General features: G+C 47.6%; 2 protein-coding genes across 2 annotated transcripts; both read right to left on the reverse strand.

Annotated features, from left to right (window-relative positions):
- Positions 1 to 2,069: 2,069 nt before the first annotated feature.
- PHACADRAFT_97905 (uncharacterized protein) lies at positions 2,070 to 2,438 on the reverse strand (the record flags this gene model as incomplete). The annotated part of the gene is made up of 1 exon (XM_007397287.1): positions 2,070 to 2,438. A coding segment is annotated over one exon (369 nt), but the record flags the coding sequence as incomplete, so codon positions are not given.
- Positions 2,439 to 10,871: 8,433 nt separating this feature from the next.
- Positions 10,872 to 11,580, reverse strand: PHACADRAFT_197099 (uncharacterized protein; the record flags this gene model as incomplete). Its single annotated transcript, XM_007397288.1, has 2 exons — positions 10,872 to 11,067; positions 11,120 to 11,580. The coding sequence occupies 2 exons, from the start codon at positions 11,578 to 11,580 to the stop codon at positions 10,872 to 10,874; spliced, it is 657 nt and encodes a 218-aa protein (XP_007397350.1).
- Positions 11,581 to 13,188: the final 1,608 nt, after the last annotated feature.

The raw sequence follows: 13,188 nt of genomic DNA on the forward strand, positions 1-13,188 counted from the left end.
CCACCTCCTTCAGCGAACTCCACAGTTGCTTCAAGCCTATCTATGAACACACCGATCCCAGCTCTACACTCGCCACTAACCCTAAAGCGGCAGAATTCGAGTGGGAAACAGGCAGAATACAGGCCATATCTTCTCGCCAGGAGTCTCGATTGTAGGGGGGGGTAATGTCGTGGGCGTAGCCCCGGCCTCCTATTTTATTCCCATTTTCTCCAATTTATTCCACGATTATACGACCCTCCAAACGTCGTCGGCGCATAAAGCGCCAGTTTACAAGCCGTAGCCGCGCGCTAACACCTCGAGAACACATCACCGACAGGCACGCATCAGCGCATCAGATGCATCTACATCACCGCCGCCTCGTCGCCGCATCACGCTTCCTCGGTAACAGCCGCACTCCGATCTCCATCGGACTTCCTATCCCCGTCGGCCCGGCAACGTCATAAGCTATGACACATTGGCCCCCGTCTATCTCCGAGTCCGATCGGCAACGGACTTCCTATCCCCGTCGGCCCGACAACGTCATACGCTATGACACACCGGCCCTCGCTTCTCTGCCAAAGTCCTCCAGATACTAGCAGACCGCCATAGCACAGTCGCTTATGTAACACCTGGTCCGTGCGCAGCCTGACTAGTATATAAGGAGTCCCTTTGTCGCTACCTAGCCCCATCTCAACCTCTTGGTTAATTGGGCTAGGTAAGCCTTCACTTGTATTGTAGTATAGATTGCTAATACACTTGGTTAATTGGGCTAGCTGAACAAGCTAACGCATTAGTCGCCAGACCTCGTCGGCGCCGCCTTCTGATTAGATCCACGCAGTATCCCTCGTGGTGTGTCGACACAAGTCCACATCATGCACAAAAGTGCACAAACGTGAGCTTTGTGCATGATGGCACACGTTAGTGACCAAACGCGCATCATCACGCACAAACATGCATGAAAGTGCATGAACACGCATGCAAAATCCTAGACGCACATCGAAAACAAAACTTTGCAGCCAGTGCGAAGGTGAGAATTTATTTCTGTCCAATAACACCCTTAATACAGATGTATGCATGGGTATACCTTTGCTCCTAAGATTCCACTGCCATTCGTGGCCTGGGTTCATGTGGGAGACAGGCAAGGCAAAGCCCAGCAGAGAGAGGGGCGCCACCAAAGACCACAAGCTAGGTAAATTTTCCAAATCCTGAGCCAACCTACTTTAAGTTGGTGATAAAGCCAGTGGTACAAAAGGACGTACTCTTTTGGCTTTGAAGTAGTTGAATACGTGGGTTACCACAAAAACTGCGGCAAGTGTGATGGCAATGGGTAACATCTTTGTCGTATCCAACCTTGTTGGGCTATGAGACTTGTCTCAGAATGGCTCAATGAGCTGTCTAGGTTGATATGTTAGCTAGAGAGCAAGATGATCACATAGTCGAGGGTAAAGTGAGCATTACAATCAAATTTAAATATACACCCACCACCTAAAATGTCTGAAGGAGTGTGGGAACTGATGTAAGCATAGGCTGCCTGGTCAGCTGGATCCATCACATTTCATGTTCCCCCATCATAGCCTACAAAGCAGATCTGTCTATTCTGTAGTAGAAGCTCATACAATTTGCAGAGAACGTTAAAGGACAAGGGAAGCCAAGTTTGAGACTAACACAAGGCAATTCTACAGAAACTGTATAGTGTGCCTGGGCAAGGGCGCCGCTGTCCCGGAGCTTGAATCATTGAGTCTAAAACAAATAGCTTATTGATTACCACAATCTGGGCATGGGCAAGAGTAAAACCAAGGCTCTGGAGCTGGCCGCTCGCCAGTGTTGTCGATTTTGACATTCTCGTTCTGCCACTAGTTGTTTGATCTTGCTTGATGACTTGTAACACCTTTGTATGTTAGAATATGACTGTCATGCATACTACAGGACTGAGATGGGCTGTAGATGGTTCTGAATCCCTTCGTGCCCGGTTTTCTCATCCACCCCCAGGGTCTGATTGATGCCTTCCATGTCCACAAATTTGGTGGCAAATTGCATGCACGGACCCAAGTTGGAAACCTGAGCAAGGTGAGCATGACGACTTACTTGCCTCACAACTCGCGTACCTGATATAGAGCTCCAGGAGGAACCAGAACCGTGTGTCTCAAATTCTGCTCAATCCTGAAGGGCCATATGCCGAATTTGCTGCGCAGTTCTGATAACATGTCACCATTCAGGAAATATCGCTGAAGATGTACCAGATTTGGATATTGCTTTGTGAGGCCCTTGGTCCCACAAAGAAAATGTGAAAATCTATCTGCGTCAGAGGGCATGACGATCTGCCACACTGCACCACATTCGCCTGTTGATGGATCGTTAGTGGAGAATGACATTAGATTCACTAAGGAAAACATATTCTTGTACAGCTTGGTTGAACCAGTTTTGAAATAGTCTTGGCTGCTGGTGTACACTCTAGGCCCCGTCCAGAGGTTGGAATCAGGACGAACATTAATTGCATCTTCTGGGCAACGCACCAAGGTTTAGCCTCTCTAGACCAGGAGAAAGCTTCTCCTCCGCGAGAAAGAGACGAAGCCAGTGTGCTACCAATTTTGCAAGCCTCTGTGACTAATTGCTGCGTCTTTTTATGCTAGCGAATCCTCAGATTGGTTTCCAAAACGGTCAAAAATGTCGCGAGAACTCTCTGTGGCCGGAAGCCCTCCATAGAGCTATGAAATTTATGCGCATACAGAATGAATGCACGGACTTACGTTTACTTGACCGCAGCACCTCTCGGTGCATAGTTGGCTCATGAACTCCTCCAGTGTCCTTGTTGCTAGGTATTCTTTGACCTCCTCATATTCAATAATGTCGATGGACCATGTCCCATACCAAGTACTGCGCTACGTCCTTTGGCTCAAGATATCCAAATATTCGCATGTTGTCTACTACAACAGGATATCCAGCTTGCCAGATAGCATCAAAGACAGCATGCTCATGGTGCTTGTTCCTGCGACATTCGTGCCAAGGAGGTGCAGCCAGCAGGGTCAGTTCTTGAGTTCGTCGTGCATCAAAGTCAGAAACTTGCGATTTCTCTGGTAGCTCAAAATGCATACCCCATGCCAAGCGGATCCCAAGGGTTCTGCCGCAAACTCAGGCTTGTCATCACTGATAACTCGGAATCCTGAGAGAAGATCACCATGTATACATTACGCACAGATGTTAGAATCACATAAATATCTTTCTACTTACACTCGTGACTCTTCGCACTGCCTTGTATGCATGCGAAGCACTAAGATGGGATTTTGGGGGGTTGCCCACACATCCACTTACTGCACGTCTTGCATTTGCTCAATTGAATTTTGCCTAAATAATAATAATTCTCGTGCTGTTTTGTGCTGTGGGTCTTTCATAACTTTCAAGTCCTTCTCTTCGTTTGTGTCAGCGGTTATGAATCAACTCTACTGGTGCCTGGCGCAGAGCTTGTTGGGGGTAGTGTTGCCGTGGATGAGCCACGAGTTGGACCGGTCTAAAATCTGGCATTATCTGCACGTAGCGGATAATGATGAGTTGGCCGCCAGATAATCTGGCAGGTTGTGGAAAAGCTGACAAAGACACTATATATGGTAGGCAACTGTACTCACTGAGCAGACGGAGACTGGCGAGGCTCAAGTGGGGACAGCGTAGCAGATGTATTAGTAAATTATTAGGATTCAGTCTCATTAATAGCTTCTCTAGTTCGTTCACATGGCCTTCTGCAACCATTCTATCAATTTGTTCTACTGAGACTGCCAGTGCCAGATCACCCTCGGAAGCCTGCCTGCCGCCTCTCACCGTGCTGCCACAGATACAAATGCTTCAGAATTTGAAGCCCCCCCATCACTTCAGGGGACAAATTAATCCTTCAGAGAGTATCCATCTCCTTGCTCGATGAGAAGACGTGCTCGCACGGGACAGCAGAAGCTTGCACGGGCAGAATATCCAGTGTGACGTGATAAATCAGAGGAAAGCGATATTGATTGACCTGTAACGTAGTGAGCGACAGTAAGATAATGCACTGCAGTGACGTACCTGCCAGGTGTGACAGATATCAAAGCTCGGCCCTGTTTCAGTGTCAGGGAGAGCACCCCCCTTTTCATACTGAGTTGCCTCTTTCTCAATGGTGCGGGCATAATCTGTCCCCAAAATATGACTATCATCGACATCTGGCTCGATGGTGGCTGCCTCGGACTGTACACTGCTCCTTTGAGCTGTAGCTGAGGTGCTTACAGACTCATCAGAGAGTTCTCAGAGCAATGCGTGGATGCAGCCTACACCGTGAGCCTGTGAGCGAGCTGTGAAACTCTGGGATGATGGTGGAAACGGGCCACTGGGGGAAAGATTGAACTGTGAAGAACAAAGCTGTCGCCAAGATTCAAGCATTTATAAGTAATACACCCAGGAGTAAGTTTAGCATATATGTACAACGAGGAGATCTATGCACCGCTTCTCGAAGCCAGCGCTAGGCATCCGCAGCCTCTTTGGCTGTCCAGTGCTCGTCTATCCAGGTAAATTTGAAACCAGGGTGTACAACTGAAAAAAAGGCTTGGTACAACGAATTTTCCATTAAGAAAAATATGGCGCTCACCCATTGCGACAGCATATGCTTTGCTTTTATGTGCGATGCTCAGATATTTGTGCAGCTGGCCGATTGATGCATTGATTTGATGGCAGTGCTGCGCCCTCACTGCATCCGCATTTCTGCTTCGGTGCTTGTACTGGCTGCTGAGGCGACTGGGCTGACACTGAGACAGCCAGCCCGGAGTTCTGAGGTGTCAGTGCAGCTCAAACAGAAGGAGGGGGCTGACTGTGAAGATGTGGACCGGCAGGTTGAAGTAGGTGCGGATAGGCTGAGTGGTGCCAGTAGGGAGTTACAGGCAGGTGGGGACAACTAATGGGGTCTTCTCGTTGCTGGGCCTGACTCATAGCATGGGTTTGAGGCTGAGAATGAGAACCGGTGGGCTTGTTTAACACAGCTGCACCTGATGTATTATAGCTGAGCACCAGAGAGAGAAAAACGCGCAGAGTGCACTGTGTACTTCACACTCGGGAGCCAGATTATTGACCTGTGAAGTGTGGCTTGAGTCGCTTGTTGTTTCAAGTTAAAAGAAACATACCGGCTGCCCTGGTCCCTGGGCAGTAGCTTGTACAGTAATCAGGTCTTGTGTGATTTTTTCAAATAAATATATTGATCTGTCGTGTTACTCTAGCAACAACCTCAGGAAATAACGGAGGTGAAAGGGGGCAAACACAGCTACAGGCAATGAATCGAAACACGAGAAACACTTACCATGGACGCGATGCGTTCTCGTGCAGTCTTGCGTGACCACGTCGACCTAGAATTGATGGATGGCACCTGAGTCAGCATTCTCCGAGTGGGTTGCAACAAGTTATCCGGCTTGAATCTGCGCCCATCTGGATTGAACAGATTGGCAACCTATCAGGCCGGATCGGATTCTATCTGGATAGAATCCGAATCTGCGGCAACACTAGTCAGGGGCGCCCACTATGGTGGCCCGTTTGCATAAAAATTAGCGCAGCATACAAATTCAAATCCCGCCATCAAAAACATAAGTAATGCCAGTAAACGCGTTCAACTCCGCCGCCAAATAATAACTGACTGCTGTCAAACGAAGTCTCGCCGGCAAAGAGACTCACCCTCACCGGCAAATACATATGCACACAGGCAATTCCCCTCACAGCCCATACTTACTGGAATTTTAGCTGTGTGAAACATATGAACTGGCGATGAGACACAGCCAATGATACTAAAAAATTAGAGGCCATATCTGGCTGGTGAGTCTATTATGCACAGCTGCAGGCAGGTTGCATGAGCAGGAGCTTACCAGGGCCGACTGACTGACCATAAAAATTACTGTACTGGAAGCCAATGTGCAGTGAGCAATACTTAAACCATGAAGGAATTGGCATGAGGTTGATTGTTAGAGTGAAGAAAGGAGACTCAGTAATGCATGCAGACTATGCAAGAGTGCACCCTTGTCAGCAACTAACAATCCAACTGGACTGAGCTACGACAATGCTGAGGAGACAGACGAGAGGAATGTGAATGAGGAAAGACCAGCTCGAGTCTGGCTTGTTATTGAGCAGTACGAGCTCCTTATATACATGTCAGACTCAATACCTAGATTATCCTACAAATGTACGGAGGTGTATAGAAAGTAAAAGAATACTATGGAATCCGGGAGAACCATCCGGACTATGTAATATTCATGACATTACCCCCCGTCTAGAATCGTGTCCTCACGATTATTTACCAGTTGATCCAAAGCCTCCCGATCCTCGTTGGGTTTCTGCTAAACTTGACACCTCCTCGATATCGCATGATGCAATGCGTTCCAGAATAACTTGTGCAATCTGATCGCCGGCGCGTACCTGAAAAGATTGATTGGTGGAATTAATCAACACTACACGCACTTCTCCGGTGTAATCTCGGTCTACGACTCCAGCGCCAACATCTATCCCTTTGACTGCTAACCCACTTCGTGGCGCAATCCGCGCATAGGTTCCGTGAGGGGCACGCATCGCTATGCTGGTGCCAACAATCTTGCGATCTCGTGCTGGTATCTTAACGCTTTCAGCTGAGTAAAGATCAAGCCCAGCAGACTCTTCAGATCCTTGTTTCGGGAGAATCCCACCCATCCGTTGTATCAAAAGAGTGATATCGCGCGTGAGCATGTGAACGGGTTGTGTTAATAAAGGGGAGATTCTGATCGTCATAGGCACAGGTTTGTCAGGACGTCTAGCATGGAATTCCTGAAGGAGTTCCTGACAATTGGTCAAGTTTGCCCGTGATTCCCAGGAACGGCGATCGCCGTGGGGGCTGTTCTTCCAGAGCACCGGATACTCTAGGTTTCTGTTTCGATCACAACGGGAGTCCAAAATTTCTTCAACTTCCCATTCTTCCTCGCCATTTACGAGGTCAGGGACTACCGGTTCATGTCGCTGTGAGGGATACGTGGGTTCTTTGAAGGGGCTGAGAAGGCTTTCATTGAAAACGGGGTGTTGTTTCCATTGACGTGGGAGTTCCAACTCGTAGGCGGAAGCGCCGATTTTGCGTTTGACCTTGAAAGGTCCATATTGCTTATTGTCGAGCTTTTTCATTGGCCTGTCTGTTTGGATGTTTATCTCTTCTAGCCAAACTTTATCCCCAACTTTGTATTCTGGCCCGCTCTTTCTCCTTCTGTCGTAGAAGCACTTCATGGATTCCTGTGCTAGACTGATAGCCGCGCTAGTGTCCTCGCGTACTCAATCCATTCTATCAACAAACTGTTGGACGTTTTCACTTAGTCCTTCTCGCACCGGTTGGGTTCCTTCATAAGGGTGGTACTCTTTATTGACGAAGAACGGAGTATACCCGGTGGACGAATGGACTTTATTGTTGTATGAAAAGGCCGCGAGTGGCAACCATTCGGCCCAATCTGCTTGTCAGTAGTTAATGAATAATCGGAGATATTGTTCTATCTCGCGATTGATATGTTCTGTTTGTCCATTGGTCTGAGGGTGATACACGGTGGAGGGATTGGCTTCAATTCCAAGCGATCGGTACAGTTCGGAGATGAATTTGTTCTCGAATTCAGTACCCCTGTCACTGATGATCTTTCGGGGTAGTCCGTGATGTGCTACCACATGATCGCGAAGTGCTTTTCCCCATCCTTCGGCATTGAGTTCAATGTTACTCGGTATCATGATTATCTGCTTGGAGTACATGCAGACGACTACGAGAATAGTGTTATACCCAAAGGATTCTGGTAATACTCCTATCTTATCTACAGAAATTACTTCCCAGGGTCACGTAGAGATTTCATTGGGGAAGAGAAGTCTGATAGGTCGTGTTGTGTGAACCTTGGTCTTCTGGCATTTCTCGCATCCAGCCACGTACTTTCGGATGTCTTCTCGGATTCTAGGCCACCAGTAGTTACACGTGACCATTTCGTGTGTTTTGTATTGACCAGGGTGTCCGGCCAATGGGGTATCATGGTGATGAACAATGATCTGCTCACGGAGTTTCCTATTTACTGGTACGTAAATACAGTTTTTCCACGTCACGAGTCTGGTGCTATCTTCGTTCCAGTCTTTGTCCTTGTTCTGTAAAGCTACAGTAACTAGCAAGTCTTGGTTCTTTTTGTATTTTTTAATTTCTGCGATCCAATCCTGGTCGATTCCTTCTAAACTAAATACAGTACTACGGATTAGGGCACGAAAATGTTCTGGTTTTAATAACACGATATCTGAATTGTCCTCTTTCTCTGCATTGTGTCTCTTCTGTCGAGACAGCCCATCGGCCTTGCCATTTGTCTTTCCAGATTTATGATGTAGCGAGTAGTGATACTCAGCTAATTTGGTTACCCATTGAGCTTGTCATTGATTGAGCTTCTGTGGCTTCCGGAAGTATTCTAGGTTCTTGTGGTCTGTCCATATTTCAAACGGATGCCGGGTGCCCATGAGGTACTGGCACCATTCGTTAAGACTAGTCATGATTGCGAGAAGTTCCTTATCATAAATCTCGTAATTTCTTTCAGCTGCTGTCATGGCTTTGGATAGATAGGCGATGGGCTTCCATTTACCATCTTGCTTCTGGGCTAATTCAGCTCCTACGGCAAAGTCCGACGCGTCACATTCTACGTGATAGGGGTCGTCGTCATTGGGTATGGTCAATACTGGTGCAGAGCAGAGTGCATCTTTCAGGCTCATAAATGCCACTTCTTGTTCAATGGTCCATTCGAAGGTAGCATTTCCTATCAATGAACTAAGGGGCTTTGCTATTTTGCCGTAGTCTCGGATAAATCTTTGGTAGAAGTTGGTGAAGCCGAGGAATGCTTGGATATCTCGTTTGCACTCGGGTCGAGGCCAGTTGATGACTCCTTCTATCTTAACTGGGTCCATGCGAACGACGCCCTTTCCTACTATCATACCCAGGTATTCGACTTCTGTCTTCTCGAACTCGCACTTTTCCGGTTTTAGGTAAAGTTTGTGTTCCCTCAAGATTTGTAGAACTTGCCGCGTGATCCGACGGTGTTCTTTCAGATCTTGAGTGAAGATCATGATATCATCCAAGTAGACTATTATGTGTCCTTGACTAATGAGGTCTCAGAATATATCGTTCATTATAGTTTGGAACGTAGCTGGAGAGTTCGTGAGACCGAAAAACATAACTAGCGGTTCGAACAGTCCTTGATTGGTGAGGAAGGCAGCTTTTTCTTCATCACCTTCTTTGATGCAAATATTGTTGTATCTCCATCGGACGTCCAATTTCGTAAAGTACCACGCCTGCTTCAACTTGTCTACTAGTTCCTGTATTAAAGGAAGTGGGCAGCGATTCTTGATCGTCAGATCATTCAGCTTCCAATAATCTTGTACGGGTCGAAGACGTCCGTCTTTCTTTTTGACAAAGAAGAAGGAAGAAGCCCACGGGAACTTCGAAGGTCGGATTCTTCCGGTTCTGAGGTTCTCTTCTATGAACTTGTCAAGTTCTTTTTGTTCGTTCACCGAAATTGGATAAACCTTGCAACTGATTGGTTGCGCGCCTGGTGTAAGTTTGATTGCATGATCCCATGGTCTTCTTTGCGGTAGAGAATCAAAGTCTTCTTTGCTAAACACATCGGAGTAATCGTGATAGTGACTTGGGACGGTGTTCTCAAACATCCTAGTCTTGTGTTTCAGACTCTCTTTAATGGCTAGTTCAGTGGTCGTGGTGCGAATACGTGCTGCCCCTGTAGCAAAGTGGGTTTCGTGGTCTAGAATAAAGATTCTATCCCCTTCTTCCAGGCAAGCCTCCGGATCGCTGGGCTCTTCATGATCAGTGTCGATATCAATTAATCGGGTGGCATATTTACAAGTGACCGGGCATCGATCAAATTGAATAATTTGTTCCTGCCAATCAATTGATGGGTTATGAATCTGGAGCCACTCATATCCTAGGAAGATTGGAGTCTTCCCTAGATCAGTAACGGCAAAAGGAAGCCGTTCAACGTGATTCTGAATTTCGACCCTTAGTTCCACGAAGTCTGTGATTGCTCCGCCGGTGTTGTGCGTTCTATCTGCATTGTATACCGGGATTGGAGATGGCAACTTCTTCATGGTGATATTGTTGTCGCGTATGAATTGCACATCAATCGATGATCCCATACATTCTGTGTCTAACAGCGCTTTAACTGATAATTGCTGCTGTGTATCCAGGGTAGTAATAATCATAGGGACATCCATCTGCGTCCCTTTCCTTCCTCGAACAAAGCAAGGCTGTTTCTGTAATTCATTTAGGAAGTTGATTGCTTCCTCTTTGTTCATTTGCCTGATCTGATTCATACAGGTCTCGGAGGCGTCAGCACTCTTCTTTGAGTGTACTCATTCAGCCAGCAACCTAAGTGCTGCTGCTTCCTTGCTGACTATCCACTGGCAGATCCATGCCGCCGTCCATGGGGTGTGGCGCTGCCACTGCGTAGGTTCAGTCTGTTGTTCTGGGACAGGAGATAAATTTTTATTCGGGGGAATTAAGCAAGAGGGTTGAGCCTCTCCGCGCTGCTCTGCAGACGCCCCTTTTTCTGGTATATACATAGCTACTCCAAACCAAGAACACAGATAGTTTGTAAAGTTACGATCAGTCAACTCGGCTACGCACCTGGCTGACCGCTTGCAAAACCCTTCATGGCCGCGCAAATTTCTTCGCGAATTGCCGTCTTCCAATCAAATGGTTCTGCCGTCGCGGCAGAGGCTTCGTTGAGTGATGCGAGTGGCGTGAATGTATTAGCGGTGGGAACTACCGGGGTTTCTGCAGCTCGTACTTGTTGAGCTTGTTGCCAATTAAGGCAATTGCACAAAAGATGGCCTTTTTCTCCACATCGGAAGCAAAAGCCCATGCATCATGCCTGGTCTAGTTCCATTGGTTGGCCTCTGCCGCTGAACGTGACGTCTGTCCCATCGCGGCGTGTCTGAACCGGAGCGTTTGCAGTTGGCACGGTTACATTACTCTGCGCTCGTGGTGCGTTTGGTGCCTGCTGCTGCTGCCGAGGCTGGAATTTGTCCTTGCCGCTGGGATTGCGGATTCCGTCTACGATACTGCTGTTGATTTAGATCGATATGGGCGACCCTTTGTTTATACAGCGCGTACGTAGTCGGAATTTCCTCTGATGAGTTGTATAGGAGCCAAATGATGTCGGCCCGTAGTGCCCTTTCCAGAAGCGATTTGAGTTTTTGGAAATGCTTCTCGAAGTCATGAATATTTGGGAAGGCGCACAACTCAAACTTAGAGAAGAATTCTTGCGCTGATAGCACGCCCATCTGCATCGCCTGCAGCTGATCGTAGGCTTCTGATGCCTCATCAATTAGGAAGTGTTTATCTAGATCTTCCCATAGTGCCTTGGTTGTCTGGATCACCATCTCTTCATCGGTGTCGTATTTTTTCATGTACGTGGCAATGTATTTGCCAGCGTGTCCTCCTTTTATGTAGGACAGGATCATCATAACCCTGTCAAATTGCTCAGGTAGTCGCTTCCTCTGCATAACTACGTAGAGTTTCATCTGCGTCTTCCAAGCAAGGAAGGTACTTGGATTTTGTGCCGTCAAAGGCATCTGGTTTCATCGCGCTTCCATTTATGAAGGCGGCATTGTCTTGGACTTTGGCCATTGCACTGGGATCGGATGGGGATGAGGGTGAAGTGGGAGAACGTTGAGAAGGCGGGTTCAAAGCTTCAGAATCTTCTACAGCTTCTTCTACGGGGTTTGGTGGGCCCTCTGGTAGTGCTTCTGATTCTCCAAGGGCGATTGAGCGTAGATGGTCAGTGACCGATTTGAGAGTGTCCCATCTAGTTCTGGTTTCTGAACCAGATGCTGCGGGTTGTGAGACTGCGAGGGATTCTGAAGGTCCTCCTGTGGGAACTCTTTGTAGCAGTCCTCTACGTAATCCTTCTCTGCACCGAGGACAACGACTGCTATTGTCCGGAGAATGTGGGCACGGTTGTTGCACACAGTACCATACGTAATCGCCGCGTATGTAGATAGATCTCCCTTCTAACTCTCAGTGTGTATGTCCTCTACAATCACAAGAGGGCGTGGTCATGGATTATTGGGTTCGTGAAGCTGTTTGCAGCAAACCCTGGGACTAATCGTGTTGTAACGACCAGATCAGGGGTAGAATTCGCCAGAGATGGGAATTTCCAAATAAGAACCAAAATGCTAATTGTAATACAGATCTAGAGATACTGTAGCAGCCCAAAGAGCAATTGTGTCTCTTTGGTCCGACGCTCTCAAAGGGATCGCCAATCTAACTGCTACCGCTTTTCCGATGCCCGGTCGCAACCGGTTGCCATGTCGTACTCAGAAATATCCGCTTGCGCTGCGCAAAGCGTTTAACACCACCTATGGTAGGGCAGTGTACGATTCTAATTGGACGGAGCTCTGTCTAGCCGCCTAAGGGCTAGTGATTACAGAGGTGACTTCAGAGATGTGATATGGTAAAAGTTGTGCAAGTGCACGGGGAAGGGTTCCAGGGGTCCGGGTCTTGATGCGGTAGAGTTCGGTAGGGTTAGGATTTAGGGTGAGAGTCGGATGTATGTATAGGGTGGATCATTGTGTGGAGATGGGTGATGGTTGGTGTGGAAGTGACGAGGATTGTCGTAGGGCAATTGGTGGAGACTCGAGCTAATGTCAGCAACTAACAATCCAACTGGACTGAGCTACGACAATGCTGAGGAGACAGACGAGAGGAATGTGAGTGAGGAAAGACCAGCTCGAGTCTGGCTTGTTATTGAGCAGTACGAGCTCCTTATATACATGTCAGACTCAATACCTAGATTATCCTACAAATATACGGAGGTGTATAGAAAGTAAAAGAATACTATGGAATCCGGGAGAACCATCCGGACTATGTAATATTCATGACAACCCTTGAGCAAGAGAAAGGGACTGAGCCCCGGCTCGAGATGGGCTGGAGTATGAAAATTTGTTTCATGGACTGACACGATAAGTGTGAGAAGCGAGACAGATAAGGAAACTATAAGTACAGTAGAGGAGAGAATTCCTGCACAAAATGTCTGCGGGGAAGGTGGGAAACAGTGAAAGGGGCTGAAGGTCATGTAGTAACCAGAGATCCGAGTCCCTGATACTTACCTAGTCCTGGTCAATCTGCCAACTTCACATCTCTGCAAGAGAGGCGGCCTCCAGTCTAATGCTGCATGCTGC

Source organism: Phanerochaete carnosa, assembly GCF_000300595.1.
Source record: "Phanerochaete carnosa HHB-10118-sp unplaced genomic scaffold PHACAscaffold_6, whole genome shotgun sequence".
Taxonomy (NCBI): domain Eukaryota; kingdom Fungi; phylum Basidiomycota; class Agaricomycetes; order Polyporales; family Phanerochaetaceae; genus Phanerochaete; species Phanerochaete carnosa.